The sequence below is a fragment of the Petaurus breviceps genome, unplaced genomic scaffold (genome assembly GCF_028583685.1).
Source record: "Petaurus breviceps papuanus isolate PSGF00001 unplaced genomic scaffold, PetGlider_PUasm1.0 90503, whole genome shotgun sequence".
NCBI classification, from domain to species: domain Eukaryota; kingdom Metazoa; phylum Chordata; class Mammalia; order Diprotodontia; family Petauridae; genus Petaurus; species Petaurus breviceps.
The window spans coordinates 1,125,273-1,150,360 of NW_027187265.1; the positions used below are offsets into that span (position 1 = coordinate 1,125,273).

At 43.2% G+C, this 25,088-nt stretch overlaps 1 protein-coding gene across 1 annotated transcript in view; it reads left to right on the plus strand.

Annotated features, from left to right (window-relative positions):
• COL27A1 (collagen type XXVII alpha 1 chain) overlaps nt 1–19,983 on the plus strand; it is a 259,247-nt gene extending 239,264 nt beyond the window's left edge. The window contains exons 55-61 of the mRNA XM_069062697.1: nt 215–250; nt 539–565; nt 2,469–2,534; nt 12,262–12,430; nt 13,358–13,467; nt 16,283–16,501; nt 17,603–19,983. Of these exons, the coding sequence (XP_068918798.1) occupies nt 215–250; nt 539–565; nt 2,469–2,534; nt 12,262–12,430; nt 13,358–13,467; nt 16,283–16,501; nt 17,603–17,749 (774 nt within the window). The 3' untranslated portion in view covers nt 17,750–19,983. The remainder of the gene's footprint in view (nt 1–214; nt 251–538; nt 566–2,468; nt 2,535–12,261; nt 12,431–13,357; nt 13,468–16,282; nt 16,502–17,602) is intronic.
• Nucleotides 19,984–25,088: the final 5,105 nt, after the last annotated feature.

A 25,088-nucleotide genomic window follows, 5' to 3' on the forward strand; every position in this document is an offset into this window, starting at 1 on the left:
GCTCTGAGCCTGTATCCTACTTCTGTCTGAATTCCATCCCCACCCAGGACTAGACCAGGGGGCTCAGGAAGCGCTTGGTCCTTCACCCTACTCTTTCTTCTTCCCTGCAACCCCACAGGGTGGGCAGTAGGGAAATGGAGAAGAGGGTTAGGAGGAACTAAAGCTTTGCTTTTGATGACAAAGACCCACTGACTCCACACTCATCTCTCCCTAGGGTCCTCCTGGCCCTCGAGGACGTCCTGGCCCACCGGTAGGTACACCAGCATTTCTCAGTGGGCCCTAGGGTAGGGAAGATGAGGAAAGTGGGGCACCTGTGATTCCCTTGTCCTGGGATCAGATCCAGGAAAAATAGAGTCTTTCCTTAAGTCTAATTAGGTTCTCCTTCCTCCTGTCCTTCCTCATCATTACATCTGCACAGGCCCTGCTGGCTACTCTCTATTCTCCCCATTTCATCCCCTCCCCACTATGGAAAGGGGGAACCAGTATGGATCAAGGATAGGAAGTCACAGGTTAACACCCCATTTTCTTTCTTTTTCAGGGCCCTCCTGGGATCCCCATCTCATTTGTAAGTTGGGATTTATTTTTCTAATCTTACTTGGAAAGAGTTTGGTACAGTGGAAAGATCACTGAATTTAGGGTCAGAAGACCTCATTTTGACTATCAGTTCTGCTGTTTGCCACCTAGATGCTCTTGGGCAAGACAACTCCCCTGTCTGGGCATCAGCTTCTCCATCTGTAAAATAAGTGTAGTTACCTGTAAGGTCCTCTCTGGCTTCAAATCCTGTGATCCTATTAATCTGATGGTTAAGAGTCCTCCTTGTTAAAAAACTGGGGAGCCTTTCAATGGGAACTGACAGGCTCTTACAGACCAAATGAGCATGGCTCCTGCTCTGCCACCCCTGATTACACCCTTTCTCCCTTCTCAGCCAAAGAATCCCTACTTTCTCACCCTAGACTTAGACTCTAATGTGGAAGGAGATTGTGTTTGGAATGGCCTGGGTTGTAATGTCTCATCTCTAGAAACCTCAGTTTCTTCCTTTGTAAAATGAGACAGATGATATAATGTATGTAATGTACTTTGAAAGCCTTAACATGCTTTATGAATGAAAGGAAGTTATGAGTATTATACCAGTCAGGGATGTGCTATTTTAACCGCTTGAGAACAATATCACAGTGGCTGCAGTCATCTCTGAATGAGGGAGGGAATAAGCATTTACTAAGCACCCACTATGTACCAAGCACTGTGCTAAATTTAAGCACTTTACAAACATTACCTTACTTGATTCTCACAACAACACTGTGCTTTTATTATCCCCATTTTACAGTTAGGGAAACTGAGGCAGATAAGTCAGTGATTTTCCCAGAGTATATACTAATAAGAGTCTGATGCTGGATTTGAACTTGTCTTCCTGATTCCAAGCCCAAACTCTCATCTACTGCATCACCTAGCTAGTGAATCATTAATAGTAATAATAATAAGAAGAATGATAATGATGATGATGTCTCAGGACCATTTCTCTCCAAATGCCATTGGTGGAGAAATGAGAAGGAGATAAAAACAGTTAACAATGAAATTAAAGTCATTTGAAAATGAGATGGGGTCCCTGTGATCTCTACCATCATTTATACCACCGAATTTACTTAGAGAATGCTTTCAGTGAGACTTTTAAAGATGAGTTTACATCCTAATACTTTTTTGAACAGTGGGTACAAGCACTGCACTCACATTCATGGAGACTGGGTTCAGATCTAGCCTCACACATGTACTAACTGTTAAATGACCTTAGACAAGTCATTTAACTTCAGTCTGCCTTGTTTCCTGAACTGTAAAATGGGCATGGATGATAATAGAGTTGTTCTAAGGATTGATATAACACATTTTAAGTGTCTTGCAAACCACAAAACACTAGCTAAATGCTAACTATGGTTATTATTTCAGTGAGGATTTTTATGATTATTATTACAGAAAATGGTTATTTTATCTGCTTGTATAATAGTCCACAGAACATTAAATATAAAAGAATAATAACAGGGTAGTAACTTGTCCCAGAACTGTTTCTATCCAGTCTCTATTGAGCAAGATAACAAGAATTTTTCAAGAATAACAACAACTCACATTTAATTCTCACAACTCACATAAAATTCTTTAAAGTTTGCAAAATGCTTTAAATAATTTCACTTAATTAGCTTGCTTTGATCCCATGAAAAATGAGACCCATTTAGACCCCACTGTGGACCCCTTTACCCCACTATCCTGAACACTTAACAAAACTTATGAGCTAAAAGAATTTCCCAGAGACCAAAAGTATCTTAAGAGCCGACAAAGAATGAGAGACTTGGGATTAGGAATCTTCATCGTCATGCTGTGTGGCAAAGAAAAAGAGAGATGGCAAGGGAAGCTGGGCCAGAGCTATTCCTCTGTGGCTCAGCGGAGCTTGGGAACTGAGTGCATCTCTCACTCTTCCGCAGCAGCAAGACTACCTCGGCACAGCTTTTCAGACATGGATGGACTCCAGCAGCGCACTTAGGACAGAGGTAGGGTTGACATAAGCCATACTGGGTGCACAGTCCCCTGAAGCTGCCTGTTTTCCCTACTTGGATTCCAAAATCTCTGGGCTACTTGGGGCTATTGGTCCCCTCTACCTCATGACCTTCTCCAGGAGAAATAATCCTGGCTTCCCTCCATAGGTTTTGGCAAACATGTTAGGGAGAGAAAGTGAAGTAATGTTGTTGTACGGTAGTTTTCTGTCACGTTCGACTCTTCATGAACCCCATTGGCAGAGATACTGGAGTGGTTTGCCATTTCCTTCTGCAGCTCATTTTACAGATGAGGAAACTGGGGCAAACATGATTAAGTGATTTACCCAGGGTCACACAACTAGTTAGTGTCTGAGGCTGGATTTGAACTCAGGAAAAGGAGTCTTCATGAGTGTAGGCCTAGCATTCTAAGCACTATGGCACCACCTAGCTTCTATCATGGCAGTAGGGCATGTGGGCAATAGTATCCTGGAAATTAGGAGACTTCAATTTTAGTCCCACATCTGCTACTTCATCACTGCATGACTTTAGGCAAATTACTTTCCTTTTCTGGGTCTCAGTTTCCCTCTCTTTCAAAAGATCACATCACTGTTTCCCAAACTGTGTTCCATGGAGTCCTCGTGTTTTCTTCATGGTGACTGAGTTTCCATACTAGGGATATTTTTTGCTCCAAAATATTAAATATAAAATTATATATAAAATATTTTTATTTGCAGCAGTCTGGGGGGTGTGAAAATCAGTTCTTTAAAAAAATATATGCGTGTGTGTGAATTTACACACAGAGAGACATATAGACACACACATATGAGTATATGTGGATGTATGTATGTATATAGTGCTCTAAAATTGCATCTTTTATTCTGAGGATATGCCATGCCCCTACCTTTATGGGTTTCATCAGTATAAGTCCTACCTCAATATATTCTGTAGTCAAATGACTTTGAGAAATTAGATGCCAGATGATCTTTAAAGCTCCACCCAGTGGAACAGCTTACCTGCCCCTTCCCTTCCCTTCTCTGAGATGTCTCTTGGGAATGTACTAGCCTGGTAGTTAGGAGATTTTGGTTTTTAGGAGATTTGCAGTCTTTACCACCCCCTTTTTACCAGCCAGATGTCTCTGGTCTGTTTCTGCTACTCCCTGCTCCCACCTTGCCCCCAACTCCTTGTGGCTGAATGTCAATTAATTCAGAATCCAAACCAGCATTTGGCAGGAGTAGGCATAGAGTGACTTGGAGTCTAAAACAGATCCTCATGGACCTCTCAGGCTGTCTGCCCTGGGGTTGGCCACCTTCTCCCAGAGTCCACTGACCACTGGAGGGGTGGAAGGGAGTGGAATATGGCTTCTTTTTCTAGTTCTCTCATTTCTTGAGAAAGTATGATCTGGTTTCTAGCTCATACATGTTAGTATGGCCAAGCCATCAGCGGGAGGAATGCTGAGAAACATCTGGCTATAGACAGTTTGGTTTGGCTAACTTTAGGCTAACTTCCCTGGGTTTACTACATCATCTGTATAATGGGGATATTAGGCTCTCCTGCCCTATCTGCATCTTGATATTTTTAAAGTTTGGGGTGGAGCCAAGATGGCAGAGTAGAAGCACAAACTTGGTTCAGGCTCTCCTCCAGTCACTTCTAATACATGTAAAAAATTACTCTAAACAAACTTTAGAGCTACAGAACCCCCAAAGAGACAGAGAGAAACAAAGTTCCCACTGAAAGAAGCCCAACAGGCCAATAGGAAGGATCTGTTGCGCCAGGCAGGGAGCTAAGCACAGCCCCACGTGAGCCCCATGGTTCCTGGCCCCAGGGTGGCCTTGACCAGCAGCAGGCCCAGAGCAGACTTCAGGAGAGAGAATCACCAGCAGCTGTGGCGGTTTCCAGAATTATCAATCCATAAATGCCAAAAAGAAAGTAAAAGATCAGTGTGGAACTTTGTGGGAACAGGGGCACTGAGAGTGCAGTCTGGCCCCAGGGCAAGAAGCAGTTGAGGAACAGTGGCTGTGCAGATGCCATTATCTGGCAGTCTCAGGAGCTCCTGGCCTGTAGACTATAGGGGGACCAAATCACCATTCAGAGGATAATTGCTCTTGCTTTAACCTGCTTGGATCTGGATTATGGTCTTGGGTGGTGGTCCTGGGGTGTATGACTAGTGAGCTAGAGCTTGTAGTGTCTGTAGAGAGGGCACCCTCCTAATAGCTCAGGCAGCTGCAAAAACCCCAGTGATTTAGGACAAAGCCCTCTGCATTCTAAAAGCAGCGTTCTACCGTGTTTCCCCGATAATAAGACCTATCCCGAAAATAAGCCCTCCCCTTACTGTGTAAGATTCCTCTAAAATAAGCCCGCCCCCCAAAATAAGCCCTATTGAGATTGCTACTGTAGTGAAGGTGATCCCCTGTGCTACACACTACATTACGGTACCCTCTGTATGCACCATCCCCTCCCCCCCCGTGAAACGCACGCCATGCTCTGAGCTGCATCCAATCAGAGCTGCAGCAGTGAGCGCGTCATCCTGTTCTTTATTGAATTCATTATTGAATAAAGGTACATTTTTTTGTTCACATTTACCTGTTTATTAAAATTGCTGTCAATGTTCATTAAAATAAGCCCTCCCCTGAAAATAAGCCCTCTGGTGTTTTTCTGTCCAAAAAAAATAATAAGACAGTGTCTTATTATTGGGGAAACACAGTATTGTGGCAAAGCACTCAAAAGTCAAGTAATTGATTGGCAAGATGAGCAAGCCCAGGAAATGGAATCAAACCATAGATTGCTTTTTTTGGGACAAAAAGGATCATCAAGGCATGGAGAAAGAGGAAGACAACAAAGTCAGAACTCCTGCATCAAAAGCATCCAAGAAAAATATGAATAGGTTACAGGCCTTGGAGGAGCTCAAGAAGGATTTTGAGAATCAAGTAAGAGAAGTGGAGGAAAAATTGGGAAGAGAAATGAGAATGAAGCAAGAAAATCATGAAAAGCAAGTCAACAGCCTGCTAAAGGAGACACAAAAATACACTGAAGAAAATAACACCTTAAAAAATAGATTAATTCAAATAACAAGAGGCTCAAAAAGCCAGTGAGGAGAAGAATGCCTTAAAAAGCCAAATTTGCCAGATGGAAAAGGAATTTCAAAAACTCCATTAAGAGAATAACTCCTTCCATATAAGATTGGAGCAATTGGAAGCTAATGACTATGAGAAATCAAGATTCTATAAAACAGATCCAAACAAATGAAAAAAATAGAAGGCAATGTGAAATATCTCATTGGAAAAACCATTGACCTGGAAAATAGATTCAGGAATTTAAAAATTATTTGACTTCCTGAAAGCCATGATCAAAAAAAAGATCCTAGACACCATCTTGCAAGAAATTATCAAGCAAAATTGTCCTGATATTTTAGAACCAGAAGGCAAAATAGAAATTGAAAAAATTTACCAATCACCTCTTGAAAAAAATCCCAAAAGAAAACTCCTAGGAATATTATAGCCAAATTCCAGAGTTCCCAGGGCAAGGAGAAAATACTGCAAGAAGTCAGGGAGAAATTATTTGAGTATTGTGGAAACACAATCAGGATAACACAAGACCTAGTAGCTTCTATGTTAAGGGATAGAAGGGCTTGGAATATGATATTCTGGAAGTCAAAGGAGGTAGGACTAAAACCAAGAGTCACCTACCCAGCAAAACTGAGTATCATGCTACAGGGGAAAACATGGTCATTCAATGAAATAGAGGATTTTCTAGCATTCTTGATGAAAAAAACAGAGCTGAACAGAAAATTTGACTTTTGAATACAAGAAGCAAGAGAAACATGAGAAGGTAAACAGGAAAAAGAAATCATAAGGAACATATTAAAGTTGAACTATTTACATTCCTACATGGAAAAATAATCATTGTAACTCATAAGACTGTTCTCAGTATGAAGAGAGTTGAAGGGAATATATGTGTATACATACATATATATGTGTTTGTATAGTATAGGAGGGGTATGTGTATATAAATATATATGTGAGTGTGGGCATATGTATGTTCATGCATACATAGACAGAGGGCACAGGATGAGTTTAATATGAAGGGATGATATCTAAAAAAATTAAGAGGTGAGAGAGGAATTTATTGGGAGGAGAAAGGAGGAGATAGATTAGGGTAAATTATCTCATATAAAAAAGGCAAAAGAAAACTGTTACAATGGAGGGGAAGAGCAGGAAGGTGAAAGGGAATGGGACAACCTTATTCTCATTGAATTTGGCTTAAGGAGAGAATAACATACACATTCAATTGGGTATCTTGCCTTACACGAAAATAGGGGGTTAGGGAGTAGGACGAAGGATGATAAAGGGGAGGGCAGATTGGGGGAGAGAGTAGCTAGAAGCAAACATTTTTGTTTTTATTTTTTTTTAATTTTTTAAAGCAATCGGGGTTAAGTAACTTGCTCAAGGTTACACGGCCAGTTATTTCTGGGTGTGTTGCCGAGTATCTGAGCCCGGGATTCAATCCAGGTCATCCTGACACTGGAGCCGGTGCTCTTAGTCGCTGAGCCACCTGGCCGCCCCTGAAGCAAACATTTTTGAAAAGGGATAGGGTCGAAGGAGAAAATGGAATAAGTGGGGGAAGGGATAGGATGGAGGGAAATATAGTTGGTCTTTCACAATATGACAACTATGGAAATGATTTGGGTAACTGCACATGTATAACCTATATTGAGTTGCTTGTCTTCCCAGTGGGGGCGGGTGAGGAGGGAGGAAGGGAAAAAATCTGGAACTCAAAGTTTTAAAAACAAATGTTTAAAAAAAGAAAGAAAGAAATCTGTGCCCATGCTTTTAAAAAAGTGTTTGGTGCTAACTCCATACTGCACTTGAGTCATTGTAGTGGCCTCACCAGCCAAACCCTCAGTGTGGTCTCAGAATGGGCAGGGATGGGGATGGGAGAGGGGTAAGGAAGCACAGGAACCACCCTCCTTCCACCTAAACTTGTTTCCTGTGACTTTTAGACCCAGAGTCTAGACCTGGGCGTTGGTTCCTGGCACCACCATTTACTATGTAAGTGACAGTGGGAAAGTTGCTTAAGCTCTTTGCCTCATTTTCCCCATCTAAAAAATTGTAAATAATAATAAAGGTCTTGCCTGTTTCATAACACTATCAGGAGGAAAAAAAAAGACTTTTAAAGTTCAAATGAGGTCATGGGTTTGAAAGCTCTTTGAAAAGTATAAAGTACTGTAAGGTCAGAAAACCATATAATGATTATTGCTTACAAAGGATTTGGCCCATAGAAGGAAGGAAACCAGCATTTACTAAATGCCTACTATCTGTAGGCATTGTATTGAGCATTTTTTACAAATATTCCATTGATCCTTACAACAATCCTAGGAAGTAGTGCTATGATTATTCCCATTTTACAGTTGAGGAAATTGAGGCAGATTGAGGTAAAGTGACTTGCCCAGGGTCATACAGCTAATAAGTGTCTAAGGACAGATTTGAACTCAGGTCTTCCTGACTCCAGGCCCAGGGCTCTACTGTGCTGCCTGGCTACCTATATATTACCTATGACTGCCCAAGGGATCCCTAGCCTACTCTCCATGTCTGGTGGATCTCTCTACTAATGGCTGGAGGAAGGAGAGACAGGAGCCTCTCTTGAACAAAAACAATAGAAACTTGATGTCTAGAGTGAAGGAAGTTACTGTCTCACTGTATCTTACCCTTCCTTCTCCAACTCAATTTTTACAAATGAGGAAACTAAGGCAAACAGGGCTAAGTGACTTACCTAGGATCACATAGGTAGTAAGTGTGAGAGACCGCATTTGAACTCAGGACGAGGAGTCTTCCTGACTGTAGGCCCAGCACTCCATCCACTGTGCCACTTGGCTGCCTCCTGGACCTCATATAACCCACCCCCAAACTGAAGAGGAGTCCCTCTTGCAACATCTCTGACAAAGTTCAGCCTCTGTCTGGAACTCCAGGAAGTTTTCCCTTACAAGAGCTGAAATCTGCCTGTCTGTACCTCCTAGCCATTCCTCCTAGTTCAATTTTCTGGGGTCAGGCTGGTAAGTCTAAGCCTTCTGCTCCACACCCTCCTTTCAGATAGGTGAAGGTGGCCATCAGGCCACCCTTGCATCATCTCTTCTCCCAGCTGAACATCCCCAGTTCTCTCTCCTGATCTTTTTCTAGTATAAACTCCAGCCCTCTCACCATCCCCTGGATTATCTGCCAGTGTGACTCTTAAAATGTGGTGCCCAGAATCAAACCTTTTATTACAGATGTGGTTTAACCATGGAAGAGCACGATCACTTTCCTCTCATGCTGGAAGTTGACTATCAGTGTGGCCTATGATTGTGGCAGCCCATGGGGCTCTTATGCCACACTCCTTCTTACAAGGCACTGGACACCATGGACCTGAAGAATCCAGATTGGTAGATAGGACGATGACTGTGGTTTGGGCACATAAATTACCTATAACATACAACCCCTTGATAACACGTATGCATGAAAAGGTCAAGAGCATCCTGTCTGAGAAATGTAAGGTCAGAAAAGAAGGTGGGACAGCTCGCCTAGTAAGAAGGGAGAAGAGAAGAGCCCAAGTGATGCATTGGTATCCATGGAATGTCCACAGATCAAGAATAAGGCCCCTGGTGCACTGGGGGAATCCTCTGTGGATAATTCCTGGGAGAACAAGGACAAGAACACAGCATGAGAAGAGGCAGATAGAATGTGATCTGTATCCTTGAGGAAGCACTCACATTAACGAGATGATTGAAGTATTTTGACATACTTGTCACTTTTGAATCATATGGTGCTTGTAGTCCACTGAAGACCCCAGATTTTTTTCAAGTGAACTGGTTTCTCACCATAATTCCCTAATCTTTTACTTGTGTAATTTGTTTTATTTTTTTACTCAAGTAGTACTTTACATTTATCCATATTAAATTATTAAATTTCATCTTATTAAAACCAGCCATTCAAGCCTGTTGAGATTTGGGGGGACACTAAATCTGTCAGTCAACATATTTGCTGTTCCTTCCAGCTTTAACCGTCATTTGAAGATCTGATAAGGATTCCATTTTTGCCTTTATCCAAGTCATTGACAAAAATGTTATCAAAGGTAGACCCCCTGGGGAACTCCACCTTCCAGACTGACATCAATCCACTTTTTCTTTGGATCTTGTCATTCAGTTAGTCCCAAATCTACCTAAATGTGCTATCATTTAGCCCACATAGTTCCACCTTATCTACAAGGAATTGAGAGACCTTGTCAAATACTTTGCTAAAAACCCAGATGTACTAACTATGTCTATGGTATTACCTGGTTCTCACTTTTCCCCGTCCCTATTGAAAAACAAGAACTTTGTAACAAATATGCAGACACGCAAAATAAATGTCTATATTGGTCACGTCCAGAAAATATATATCTTCTTCTGTGTATTGAGTTTATCACCTCTCTGTCAGGAGGTACGTAGCAGGCTTCACCACTGATCCTTTGGAATCATGGGTGTTTATTATATTGGTCAAAGTTCTTAAATCTTTCAAAGTTGTTTGCCTTTACAATAAGTCTATCATACCTGAAGAGCCATATCTCTTTAAAAATATTGGTTTATACGGGTTGTCCCCAAAGTCTTTAGCAGCTAAAGTTTAAAACTGCACCAAGACTTTTGGGATAATAATAATAATAATTGCCAGGCACTGTGCTAAGCACTGTTATTATGTCATTTGACTCTTACCACCAAGGGAGGTAGGTACTATCATTATCCCCATTTTACAGATGGAGAAACTAAGGCAAATTTGCCCAGGGTCACATAGCTATTAAGTGTCTGAGGCTGGATTTGAACTCAGGCTTTCATGACTCTGGCCCCACGACTCTATCCACTGTACCACCTCACTACCTCATTAAAAAGCAGGCTTTGATGAATTTGGCCCATCCTCACTCCATTTCTCCATGGCTTAAGTACAACACCCATACTCTAAATCATGCATGTCACATAGCCTGGTCATCTCCTGAGGGCCCATGGCTTGGGCAGAGCAAGTATTGCCAAAGACATCGTTCATATCTTTTGATCATTTGTCTATTGAGAAATGGCTTTTAGTTTAATTTATGTGTGTTAATTCCTAATATATCTTGACTATCAGAGCCTTGCTAGAAATGCTAGATACAAAGATTTGTTTTCCAAATTGACAGCTTTCTTTCTTATCCCACCAGTATTGATTTAGTTTGTGCAAAACCTTTTCCATTTTATACAATCAAAACTATTGATTTTTTCTTTTGTGATTGCCTTTGTTCCTACTTGATAAAGAACTCTCCCTTTAGCCATATCTGGTCTTACTCTCTACTTAATGCCGTGACCCTTAATATTCAGGTCATGTATCTATTTTGAGTTTATTGTGGTGTATGATGTAAGACATTGGATGAAACCTAATTTCTGCTTTCCAGTTTTCCTAGTAGTTCTTGTCAAATAGTTCTTCACTAAGTAATTTACGCTCTTGGGTTTATTGAACTGGGTTATTGAGTTCAGTTGTTTCTGATTCTTCCTTTCTAGTCTGTACTGCTGATCTATTTTTCTATTTTTTTTAACCAGGACCAAATAGTTTTGATGATTATGACTTTATAGGATAAGTTGAGGTCTGATACGGTTATTCCCTCTTCATTACTTACTTTCTTTCATTATTTCCCTTGAGTTTCTAGACCTTTAGTTGCTCCAAATGAATTTTGTTATTATTTTGTCTAGCTCTATTAAGAACCCCTTCTATGTTTTTTTTCAAAGATCACCAACAACAGCTCAATAATCACATTTCCCAATTCTTTCAGTATCATGGGATGTAATTAATCTGGGCCTGGTGATGTGAACTCCTCAGGGGAATAGGGGAGCTCCCTTACTATGTCTTCACTTGGGTTTCAGCTCTATATTGACCATACTCACTCTTTCTTTTCTGGTTTCAAAGATCATTCTCTTTGTTGGAGAAAATAGAAGTAAAATAAGTTTTTCTTCTTGTCATTTGCTGACATCGCCTCATTGTTATCATTGCCCCAGGACTGTGCGAAATTCTGGGCACCACATCTTAGAAGGGACGTTGACGAGCTATGGTGCTTCCAGAGGACCAGGGTGGGGAGGGCGCTGGCACATGCGGCTTACAGAGGTTCTTAGAATGAACTAGGAACTGTTTAATCTGAAGGAGGGAAGATTTCAGGGGGAATATAATCTCTGCCTCCAAATATTTGAAGGGCTGTCCTGTGGAGGAGTGTTACACTTAGCTCCAAAAGGCAGAGTTAGGAGCAGTGGACAGAATGGACAGAAGTTGCAGAGAGTCAGATTTTAGCCCAACACAAAGAAGAATTCCCTAACTGTTCAGACTGTCCAGCAATGGAATGAATTGCTTCTAGAGCCACTGAGTCCCTTATTGTCGGAGGGATTTAAGCAGAAGCAGACTGTCCACTGGTCTGAGATCTTGGGGAGGAGGTCAATCTAATAATTTTTTTTTTTTTTGGCACTGACTTTATTTAATTCTCAAAGGTGGCATAGGATGGTGAATAGAGCTGCAACCTTAGCGTCAGGAAGACCTGGGTTCGAGTCTTCAGTCTGAAATATATTACCTGTGAGACAAGAGTCAAGGCCCCTAATCTCTCTGTTCTCCAGGCAGCTCTTTAGGATTCTGAGTTACAAATGTATCGCCAAGCTTCTGCGCAGACTTCAATATTCCTTTAATACTGTGCCTCTGTTCCACTCATCCTTTCCTTGCTTCTCTCCCTTCAGGGCTACTCCCATTCAGACCTTCTGGTATTGGACCAGGGTGGGGAGATCTTTAAGACCTTACACTACCTCAGCAGCCTCATCCAGAGCATCAAGAAGCCTCTAGGAACCAAGGAGACCCCAGCCCGGATCTGTCGGGACCTCATGAATTGTGAGCAGAAGATGACCGACGGTAAGGGGAGGGGTCTCTGTATAACATGCAGCCTTTGTTTTTCCCCTGCTTCCTGCCTGCAGCCAGTGAGAGCAACAGGGAGACCTACTGAAGGGCCTGCTGCTGGAGAGGACCTCACGAACCTGAGCCTCGGCAGGGAGAGCCCCACCTTGTGAACATCTCTCCGTCTTTTCCTTGTTGGTTGTTTTTGTCATTGTCGTCGTTCCCTCCTTCTTCTTTTCTCCTTTTCCTTCTTCTCTTTTCTATATTTCTCCCTCTCCAATCTCTGCTTTCCTCCCTTACTTCTCCTCACTTTCTCTGATTTTCTTCCTATCTTTGGTTGCCTCCCCTGCCCTTGCCTTCCTCTCTTTCCTTTGACCTCCTTCCCCTGCTCTCCTCAGTTCTCCCCTTCCCTCATTCCCTCTCCTCCTTCTTGCTTTTCATCATCCTCCTTCTTATCTTTCCCTTCTCTTTTCTCTTCCTCCGTGACCCTGACCATTGGTATTCAGAGGCACCAGTGACTCCGAGTTGATTGCAATCTGAACTTTTATCCCGCACTTGTATCCCCAGTGTATCTCACAATAGAAATCCATGCTTTGATTTCACCCAACCAGCTATCCTGACCTCCTCTGGCTTCTGGGAGATCGGAGCCATGCTCTGCTTAAGATCTATTTTTGTCATTTGTAGAGACTAGATCTACAGATGTTTCCAGAAGGAACAAAATGATAGCCTTATGCCTCTGGCAACAGCTTAGCCCATTCTTTGACCTGGCCCAGACATTTGAGGTTTCCTCCCCTATCCCTCCATATCAGCCACACCAATCTCAGGAGCTTTCCTTACTTTGACTAAAGGAAGGAGAGCATCTAGAAACTGAGGCTCCCAAAGTTCCCTCTGACTCTTTATCGTACCCTTCCCCACTCTTACCCCAAATGCCATCACATCCCATAGGTACGTACTGGATCGACCCAAACCTTGGCTGTTCTTCAGACACCATTGAAGTCACCTGTAATTTTACCAAAGGTGGACAGACATGTCTCCGGCCCATCACTGCTTCAAAGGTATGAAGTGGAGGTGATGGCCCCCTCCTTCCCTTCCTTCTCAGGATAGCCTGACTCAAAGACCCTAGTACTAAGACCATGTATCTACCAGAATGGGCTCCCTTTGCCCTGCAGCTTCCTCCCCTGCCTCTGGATGGTAGTGTGTCAGCTTGGCCTTCCACAAGCCTGGAAGTTAGGGGTCATAGGACCATCAAGTTTAGAACTAAAAGAGGTATAGTGGGCATCTAGTCCAGCCCTCTTGTTTTACAGAGAGGGAACTGAACCAGGAGACATGAAGTAACTCATTTAAGATTACAGAGGTAATAAGTTACAGAGCTGGGATTTGAACTCAGGCCTTATCCAGTATACTGTTCCCTATACCATGACTATGACAGTCCTTCGTTCTAGTCTTGGCTCCATTAGTAACTGACAAATCATTTGCCCTCCTGGTCCACTGGCCTCCTCCTCTCTTCTTCCCAAGACAAAGGGCACCCTATGGGGGGGGGGGGTACCCTTTAACTATGAAGTGAATGAGAAAATTGCTGAGGGAAAGTCCCCCTTGAACTCCAGAGTGACTGTAACAAATTACTTGAGCTCTTTGTACCTCAGATTAGGTCTTTCAGGAAGGAGGAGATCTATAGCTCTCAAGTCTTTTGGGTTCCTTGGAGAAAGTTGTTAGAAACTGGAGAAAACGATTTTTCTCAGAAACTTATCAGGGTAACTATTTTTTGGGCATAATTCTTCTGAACCTTCACTCACGCTACCTGAAAGGAAGAAGGTAGGGACTCAATTCAGTAACCCCAAAGGAGTGATGGGCCTTAGCCACCACAACTACCCAGGAACCATGGCCTGGACAGGCTATAGAGGGTCAAGCAGGGGAAGCTGGCTTTCTCCTCATTAACACTTAGAACTAAGAATCATCTCAGCTTTGGCCTCTGAAACTTTCTCCCCATCCTATCTTCTGCTCCCCAGGGAATGTCATAATAACCATAGATCCCACCCTGGTAAGCACTCCTGTTAATGTCCCATTTAAAAATATATATATATATGGCCTTTTCCACCTCTTAGATCCGCTTCTGAAGATATCCCTCCCCATAAAAGTCCTGTCCTTATAGCCTCACTCCTATACCCCTCAGGACTTGCAAGTACCATTCCTGAATCCTTCACTACTACTGAAGGCCACTAGGTGGTGTTGTTTATAAAATGTTCAACTTGGAGTAAGGAAGATCTGGGTGTGAATACTGCCTCGGGAACTTACTTGCCGTATCTAGCAGTACCTTGGGCATCACTTATCTCTTTCAACCTCAGTATCTTCATCTGTAAAATGGGGATAAGTAAATCACCTACCTCATACTGTTGTTGTGAAGATCAAAGAAGAAAACATATGTTAAAAACTTTGCAAGCCTCAAAGCACTATAGAAATGCTAGCCATAATAATTATAATTATTAAATTAAGGCTGTCACTGAGGTGAAAGAATGGATGGGGGAGGGAGCAATTCACTCCAAATCATAGTTCCTTGGAGCAGCTAGGTGGCACAATGAATAGAGCACAGGCCCTGGAGTCAGGAGGATCTGAGTTCAAATCCCACCTCAGACAATTAACACAAAGACCTAGCTGTGTGACCTTGGGCAAGTCACTTAACCCCAATTGCCCTACCTTACCCCTCCAAAAAGCAAAAAAAAAAAATCATAGTTCCTTTCTGATTTGCTGCCCACTCCCTTCCCTCTGCCCCTAGTGTGATTTGTAGTTACCAGATATCCAATGCCATTGGGTGTAGCCCCTTACCATTCATTGTCCTGGGCCAGAGTCCAGTTGTAGACCTCCTCTGATGCTACCAGCCCCCACAGCACTCTTAGTGTATCAGGTGGCACATGCAATTTTAGGTGAAAGGTCATTGAACTTTTCAGAGAAAGCCTTGAGCTCCCTGAACTGAGATCTCTCTGCACAGAGAAGGGAGTAGGAAGGGCAAAAAGACAAGTTACGGGCTAAGTCCTTGTCAGGGACAGGGAGGAGTGTAAGTCCTTTATGGGTGGGTCCAAGAAAAAAGGGGATCCATTTTGTAAATGGGCCATTAGCAGGGGCCCCTACTGGGATCGGGTTATTGTGAGGGGCCCTGGGGAACAACAGATGGCGGAAGTGAAGGGGAGGTTCCCAAGACCTTGGAGATTGCCTCACCCCATTCCCTCATTTTATAGGTGAAAAAATTCACCTGTAAGGTTCAGCGATTTGCCCAGCATCATCCAGTGAGTTTGTATCAGAATGGGGCCTAGAAACCAATCTTTGTATTCCCGGATCAGAGTTCTCTCCACTCCACCCCATATCCCTGGTGCTTTGTCATCAGTTTATAACAGAAGGATTATTGCCTTGCTTTACTGATTGGATATTCTGAGTTCTGTGGAGCCCCAGTGACTGGACTCAGTATCATAGAGCCAAAAGAGTCTTGAACTCTGGGTTTTGAGTCTTCTGCTTTCCCTGGTCTGGTGTGGGAAGTAATTTGACCACCAAGACCCTACTTAAGAAAAGAGTGGAGGGGCAGCTAGGTGGCGCCGTGAATAGAGCACTGGCCCTGGAGTCAGGAGGACCTGAGTTCAAATCCGGCCTCAGACACTTAACACAAAAACTAGCCATGTGACCCTGGGCAAGTTACTTAACCCCAATTACCCTCAAATAAAATAAAATAAAGAAAAGAGTGGGCACTGGGGCCCTACAGGGCACATGACAGATGTCTGTTCAGTTGGGAGGCTGTGGGGCACACTGGAAAATGGAACATATGACCCTCAGTCACATCCAGGCTCATTACTCTCCTGGCCCTCTTGTTCCCCTGCTTCCCCCCAGGTGGACTTTGCCATTGGCCGGGTCCAGATGAATTTCCTTCACCTGCTGAGCTCTGAGGTGATCCAGCACATTACCATCCACTGCCTCAACATGTCCGTATGGCAGGAAGGGACAGGCCGGTTGTCCCCCAAACAAGCCGTGCGCTTCCGAGCCTGGAATGGGCAGATCTTTGAAGCCGGGGGCCAGTTTGAGCCAGAGGTGTCCTCAGATGATTGCAAGGTAAGGAACTAGCCCCTCTGAGCCTTATATTTTGACATTTGGTCTTTTTTTTTCTCTTTGGAGGGGGAGAGGGCAGAGCAATTTGGGATTAAGTGACTTGCCCAAGGTCACATGGCAAGTTTTTTGGGTTGTGTCTGAGGCCAGATTTGAACTCAGGTCCTCCTGACTCCAGGGCCAGTGCTCTATTCATTGTGCCACCTAGCCTCCCCAATATTTGGTCATTTTTAGTCACATCCTACTCTTCGTGACCTTGTTTGGGGTTTTCTTGGCAGAGACATTGGAATGGTTTTCCATTTCCTTCTCTAGCTCATTTTACAGATAAGAAAACTGAAGCAAACCGGGTTAAGTGACTTGCCCAGGGTCACACGACTGGTACATGTCTGAGACTGGATTTGAATTCAGGAAGATAAATCTTCCTGATTCCAGGCCTGGCATTCTATCCACTGTGCCACCTAGCTGCCCATGAGTCTATACGTAGTCTAGTACAGGGTGGGGAACCTGTGGCTTCGAGGCCTCTAGGTCCTCAAAGGGCTACACTTGCACATGTGGCCTCGAGGACACAGGTTCCCCATCCCTGGTAGAAAATGCAACCCTCTTTTCAGGAGAGAGTGGGAAAGGTTTGGGCTCTATTCATTTTATCCACTATTGGGTATCCCTCCTAAGAGGAGGGTTGGGCTGGTAGAAGATACTGTCAATCCATTGGGTTCTTGATAATTATTTGTGTAGCTAACTGAAGGAATCCTCATTTCTTTCTTTTTTTTTTGCTTTTTGGAGGGGAGAAGGCAGGGCAATTGGGATTAAGTAACTTGCCCACAATCACACGGCTAGTGTGTCAAGTGTCTGAGGTCAGATTTGAACTCAGGTCCTCATGACTCCAGAGCTGGAACTCTATTCACTGCACCAGGGAATCCTCATTTCTCTCTCTTTTACTGACACAACTTGAGACCTCTTGGTTTATTCCCTGCCCCAAGCATTCTTGGTTCCCTCCAGATGTGTCCTGAGAAATTTGGGAAGAAGTAAAGGTTATTCTCATCCTTGGAGTCTCACTAATGGCTTTTCATTATCCAAAACCTGATTGGCCCTTTTCTTCCTGGTCCCCAGGTTCAAGATGGGCGCTGGCACCAGACACTGTTCACTTTCCGGACACAAGACCCCCATCAACTGCCCATAGTCAGTGTCTACAACCTCCCACCAGCTACCCCTGGGAAGCAATACCGCCTGGAAGTTGGACCTGCATGTTTCCTCTGAACTATGACCTCCATGCCACTCCATGTCATTCCAGGCCTCTGTGGATCCAGGACATGGGGAGGATGAACATGGAGGAGGGAGTGTCCAACCCTCTTCTGCAGAGGCAGCTGGGCCAGGGGAAGGAAGAGGAGAAGGTACCCACACCCTCTCCATCTCCAAAGTGGGATGAGTGCCCACTGATACACACTCCACCCCTGGGGAAGGCCCATGGACCCTAGGACAGGCCATGCTTGTCATCTGCAGGGTGGAGGCATGTGTACGGGGCATCAGGGGAAGGGACAGCCCTGGGATAGGCTGTCCCAGGGTCAGCCCTAGCCAGTAGTTATGAGGATGAAGGTGTGAGGCCCGCCCCAAGCCATCCCATCTCCATCCATCAACCAAAGAACCATCCAAAAGTGGTGGCAGCCACAACCCAACCCACATTCCCCTATTTCTCTGTTACCAAGTCTCCATGTCTCCCAGACCCTTCCCTCCCCAGTTCTCTGCCAGGCAGGGAGAGAGGGACTGAATAATTCAGGCTCTCCAGTAGCTTTTGAGAAGGGTTGGGGTTGGGTAGTCTTTCCCTTCACTCCCTGCCAGGAAGCTTTTGATGTGCAATATTAGAAAAGATGGATGAAACAGGAAAAAAAATATAAATATATATATTTTTTATTTAAACAAAGAAAATAGGAAATTACTGCGCCTTCCCCATAGGTTTCTGCCTAATGTCCCACAATGGGAAAGGAGAGTGGGGGGAAGAAAGAGAGCAAAAGGGAAAGGCAGGGAGGGGAGGGAAAGAAAGAAGGGGCACTACAAATGATCAAGTGGAAAGATCTTAGGGGCCAGGGTGAACACGTATGCTACCTCCCACTGTGAACTCGCTGGTGCTCAAAAAATTATGTTGTATTGTATGTGATTTTTTTTTAAATGAAAACTAAGACACATCCTATTTAAGGTTCTGAAGGTGCTATTCCTTTAGTGGCAGACTCTGAAGAAGCTATCCAATGTGGAAAACTCCCACATCTGCTTCTCTCCCCAAACAAAATGACAGAGGTTGGGGAAATGCCTTTTCTCCCTTTTTCTTCAGCTAGTCTGCAAAAGAAAACAAGCCAAAAACCAAAAAAAAATTATTTTAAAGAACCCAAAAAACAAACCTACCAGCAGTAGAGATCTACCTTTTAACTTAAGTATGTGGAAGTATTTTAAAGGGACATGTTCTCCTATTAGGATGTCAGGGATGGAAGGGGCTGAGGAAGGGACCTCAGCTGCTTAGCACCAGGGGCTGGAAGGGAGGTAAGAGCTGATCCATATTCTCCTTTGGGAGGGTGGAAGGTACCCGCTTGGTCCAGCTTCATCCCTGGACACTGAACAGATGTTGGCAAAAGCCCTGCCGGTTAGGGGCTGGGCTTCGGAGACTGAGTGGAGATCTTAAGGGCTGTCTTTCTGGCTGCCTGAGAGACGACTCCCAGGGTGCCTCCCTCTGCCTACCTTTGGCACCCTTTCGAACCCCAGCGGTCCAACATCACTCTGGGAGCTTTGTCCTTTCAAGAGTTGTGTGTGTTTTATTGTGTTGTCGTGTTTTTTTAAATTGTCATTGTTAAGTTTTGTAGAAATCTTATGTCGCTAGTCTCTATGTGTAAATTTGGAATGAACAAAAAGAGGATAATTGCAGTAACCATGGAAGTCTCTATAAGGGTAATATTATTACTGTAAGTCAAGCTGTACTATATTGGGAAAGCTTCACTGCTTGGGTGGTTGGCATTCTTGGGTTTCAAGGTTATTTTGAATATGGGATTCTTTTGTAGAAAAGGAAGATTATATGTGAAAGTCTTTATTTGTGTATATTCTTTGGGAGAGGGCATTGTCTCTCTTTGGGGTTCAAATCTGATTTTTTTTAATACCTCACCCTGCCCTACTCCTGCCCCTTTCCCTCTGGCCCCTCTCAGAACCCCTGCCCTCCTCACCTTTGCCTGGCCTAAACCCTTCCTGTACACCTCAGCACCACCCCACCCTCTCCCTTCCCCTCCACAAGCCACAACTTTCCTGAAGCAGGTGCATTTCATCAGTTACTGTAGCCAAGTGACCAGGGGCTGACTCCTCCCCAACCTCTGGATTTCCTCTCTAGTCCTGTTCATGGTCTTTTGTCTGTCCTTCCAAGTTTTGTCCATTTCTCCAGTCTGTGTTCTTTCCAGATGTTTTTGTGTTAAGACCCTATTTTGTTTTCTCCCTCCTGGACTTTCAATAAATATTTAAAGCCAAGGCAATGAAATACATGACTGTGGTTGACCTGCTTCTTCATCTCGGCTTTCTATCTCATTTGTTTAGCAATCTCATATTAAGCACTTACCATGGGCCAGGCCTTGGACTGGAGATATTAAGAAAAAAATTAAAAGTTCCTGCCCCTAAGGGGCCTATGTTCTATTATAGGTAAACTGCACAAACATGAATAAAATAAGCACATTCCTCTTCCCACAGATAAATTTCCATTTTGCACACATATTTTCCTTTCACAATTCTGAGATGTTAGGGAGCAACTCCAACCTGAAATAATTACAGTCTCACTTATTCTTATGCAAACTCTCTTTTGTATATGTGAGCCTAGGGAGGTCTGCAAAGAAATGGTTTCTGCAGTAGGGTCATTTACAGACACCAAAGTAGGATGGACATTAGAACAGCTTTATTACCAGGTTCCACAAATGGCAATCATCCAGAGGGCTGGCAGCACATATGTGGTTCGTGCTTTTATGCCTAGGGGTAAAGAGGCAGGGACTTTCCAGGTGAGTCCAGGCTATGTCATGATTATCAGAAAGGTACACAAATTGAAACATTGCTCAGTTTGGGGAAGAAGCTGTGATATCTGTTATTAAGAGCTTTGTCTGTGGCAACACTCATGGGACCATAAAAGGGGGCAGGACCCTGATGTAGATGGACAGGGACAAGAGAAAGGAATTTTACAAAAGGGAGTCACTTTGGTTACATGGCTACCTATGCTGCCTCAGTGCCCCCAAGCAGGTGTTTGGCGCTGGGAATACTCGTAATAATGGTGATAATAATAGTCATCATAGGCCAGTGTCTAGAGAATCAGCTTTGAATCTGAAAGATCCAGGTCCTATTCCTGCGTCTGACATGTGTCTGACATGTGTCCCTGGACAAGTCACTTAACTTCACAATGCCCCCCAGGAAACTCTTAAGACCACAAGTTTCTGATCTGCATCGGAAGAGGGAACTTTCTCACCAGGGGTTCCCTGAATTAATGTAATACAGAGGTAGGGAACCTTTAACGGCCACCCTTGAGGACCTAGAAAGCCACATGTGGCTTCAAGGCCGCCCTCCCCCCTCCATAATAATAAGTGGGGCTCCCCTCCTTCCTCCTTGCTCCCTTGATACTCCTTACTCCCTCCATTATGATTACGTTCTTTAATCATGACAAGTCTGTACCATAGTTAATACAGATAAGAGTATATCCCATTTCACAGGCTCGGGGGATGAATGGGTAACTGGTTTGCTCGAAGTTATGTTGAGGTCAGATTTTGGGAGAGTGGTTCAAGTGTGAAAGAATTCACTTAGACCTTCTCTATAACCACTGAGAGCGTCATTGCATGAAGCAGCTCGGGTCTCCTTAGCAAGAAAACTAAATAAGATCCTGATATTTAGGGGAATTGTGCTTATATAGAGGTTTCAGAATGATGATGTAGTGTTAGAGGTCTTTATGGGGGCTAAAGATTAAAGACACAGGACAAGAAATGACTTTATGATGTAAGATGAGGGAGACAAAGGGGATTCTTCATTGTTTAAAGAATTAAGGACAGTTCAGGGGACACAGGTTAAAGATTAAAGGGCAGGGGGAATGCAGGTTAAGGGGGACACAAGTAATTCTTTTGGTACAGGTTCAAGATAAGGGGTAAAGGACTTTAGGACCCCCTCAAGTTGCAGAATAAGCTACTGGGCTTCACAAAGTACAGGAATAACAACCCTTACTATTCTTTTTAACCCTGAGGGCACTGTTTGTGTCCACATCGGTTATACAAATGATTAATGGCAGACCAAGGTCCCAAGATCTGTCTGATTTCAAATTCAGGGTTCTCTTGGCCTCCTCTGCTGCCTCCCCTGCTTTGCCTTGTGATTGAGGTTACATGGATCAATGGGAACACAGTTCAGTAGGAGAGAATTAGGTTTAGTCTCAGAAATAGTTTTGAACGTTGCAATACTTGAGGGGCTGATGTAAAAATCTTGATTGGAAGCATTCAGGAATTAGAAAGACACTACCTAAGATTTTGACAACTAGGTAGCACAGTGGATAGAGTGCTGGGCCTGGAGACTGGAAGACTCTTCTCCATGAATTCAAATATGACACCCAAACACTCATTAGTTGTGTGACCCTGGGCAAGTCCCTTAACTGATTCACCTCAGTTTCCTCATCTGTAAAATGAGAGGGAAAATGAGAAGGAAAAAGCAAGCCACACCAGTATCTTTGCCAAGAAAACCCCAAACAAGGTCATGAAGAGTCAGACACGACTGAAAAACACCTGAATTCATGTAACATTTTTACACGAACTTGGACAGTTTTCCCCAAGCAAGTTTTCCCCTCCTGTCAATGAAAAGAGAAGAGAATTCTTTGCAGATATGAAGAACTATCAGTGTTAAACACTACATCTGCTGTAGGACTTGGCTGTCATCATTAAGAGAGCTGCGCCCTGGGTGGGAGAGGAAGAAAAAATATATTAGAGAATGAAACAAAAGATACCAAAGGAAAGAGAGTATCCCTCTGAAGCCTAGTCAGGCGTCAGGAGTAGGAGATCAGTTCTGGCTCTGGCTCCAGCTATAACTCATTGAATGACTCCTCCCTGGACCTCTGCCACCACACCTCGAAAATGGATCTGCCAGCCCCTGTCCTACCTTCATCTTGCAAGCATAGCTATCATGTGGCCATTGTGGGAGAGGCTATGACTTGTTCCTCAATCCCTCCTCCCAACTGACTGGGAAAGGACCAAATCTTCTGAGACCTTCTCTGGCTGCACCCCCATGAGGCTTGACATTATATGGAGTTTCCCCTTTGGCTACTGTCTTCTTCCTTTAATCCCCTCCTCGGTCTCTCACATCAAAGGAGAAGAGTGCTTAGCTTTAGGCTCCCTTACTCACTGCAAAAAACCCGAATCCTCAGACTAGATTAGTCTAGAAACAATGACTCAGATCCATGGGCATTCTTTTCTTTGTTAGTTGAAAGAGTGTACCAAAGAATTGATTATTAATGCTAGTTATTAATAAAATTGTATTCACTCAGGCCTACTAATTGGAAAAGAAATTCTTGAAGAACTAGCCAGAGAATGGAATTTCTGTCCTGTCTTAAATATTGTATAAATTGTAGTTAGCCATAACTTCCCTTAATCCAGGGGTAGGAAACCTGTGACCTCCAGGCCACTTGTGGACTTCTAGGTCTTTGGGTGCAGCCTTTTGACTGAGTCCAAGTTTTACAGAATGAATTCTTTTATTAAGGGGATTTGTTCTGTGAAATTCGGATTCAGTCAAAGGGTCACACCTAGAGGGCCACATGCGAATTCAAGGCCATAGGTTCCCCACTCCTGCTTTAGCGCCCCCTCCTGTACCCCCAACAAAGTATAAATACACACATACAAAGCTTTCATGGGCAGTTGTCATTTTGTAAAATATAGAAATGGAGTCAGCAAAAAATGAATGAGTTAAAATATAATGAAGACATTAGAAGCAGGCACCATGTAATAGTCTAGCTATGGAAGTAAGAAAGGAATTAGAGATAGAAAACCTTTCACTGCTTTTCTTCAGTTTTTTAAAAGATGTTCACTTCAATACTACCTAGATTAACTTATTTTTTCAGTACCCTACCAAGCAAACTATCAAAGATTTACTTTATAAAATGAGAGAAAAATAATAATGAAATTCATCTGGATGAACAAAAGGTCAAGAATCTCCAAGGAAATAATGAAAGTGAGTAGGAAGAGGGCCCAGAAGTATCAAACCATTCTATAAAGCAGTAATCATCAAAACAATTTGGTACTGACTAAAAAAGAGATAAGATTAGATCCACAACATATAGAAGCAAATGGACCTAGTAATCTAATATTTGATAAACCTAAAGACCCCAGCTATTGAGATAAGGACATTATTTGACAAACTATCGAGGAAAACCAGCAGCAGTCTAACAAAAATTAGACTTAGAACAAAACTTCATATCATATACCAAGATAAGCCTCAAATGGACACATGACTAAGATATAAAAGATCACATCATAAATTAGAGGAAGAATTGATGACTAAGCAGTATATAGATCACAGAGGATAAAATTAATAATATTATATAAAATTTTAAAGCTTTTACATAAATAAATTGAATGCAGTTATGATTAGAAGGGAAACAATTAACTGGGGAAAATCTTTGCATTGTTTCTCTTATAAAGGTTTTATTTCTAAGTTATATAAGGAAAGGATTCAAATGTATAAGAGCAAATAAGCCATTCAAGGAGGAGCCAAGATGGCACAGTACTAAGAATTACTTCCAGCCAAGCCATACTGTACTCCTCCTCCACACAGATCTGAAAAATGCCCCAGGCCAAATTCTGATCAGAAGACACAAGAAAAAATCGCAGTACGTCATTTTTCCAGCTCAGATCAGCATAGAGAGATAAACAGAAAAGTCTGCTTACAGTAGCAACAGCATCTAATCAGCAATAGCGCAGAGCATTTTTGTACAGGAGCTCAAAGAGGACCAATGAAAGAAAGGTTAACATTGATCTTGCTCAGGATATGAGAATGGTACCAATGGGCATCTGTGTTTCTCACTCTGCAGCCAGATTCAAGGTGTACTAAGGAAAGGACCAATGCCTAGGGGGTAGTAATTGCGAACATTAGGCTATGTATTGAGTAAGGAGAATGCTCAGAAGCAAGCAGCTGCTGTGTGACTGAATCCAGCAGCTAAATGGCATCTCAGTTCCATATTCTATCCCAACCTGAAGCCCTGCAGCAAGTTCAATCATGGCAGGAATCCCAGACCAAAAATAGTTCTGTCATTTTAAATCTTCAGAGCTTTCTAGCTGGCTGATAGTAGCTGAATCTAGCAATAGTCTACTGGAACTCGTACAGGGGCAGGGCCACAACAGATGTGTTGCTTAGACCCAAATCCAAGTCAAGAACTTGAGCTCAAACCAGAATGGCAACAATTAGACTTTGCCCTGTCTTAGACCACTATGGGTGCGTTGAAAGCTTGTAGTTCCCCAGCCTCACATGTCCCTAAAATTCTGAAATACACAATACTCACTAACTCAAGAAAACAGTAGGACCATCAGCTCAGACATTCCTTCTAGACATGCACAGAGCCCAACTCTATCAT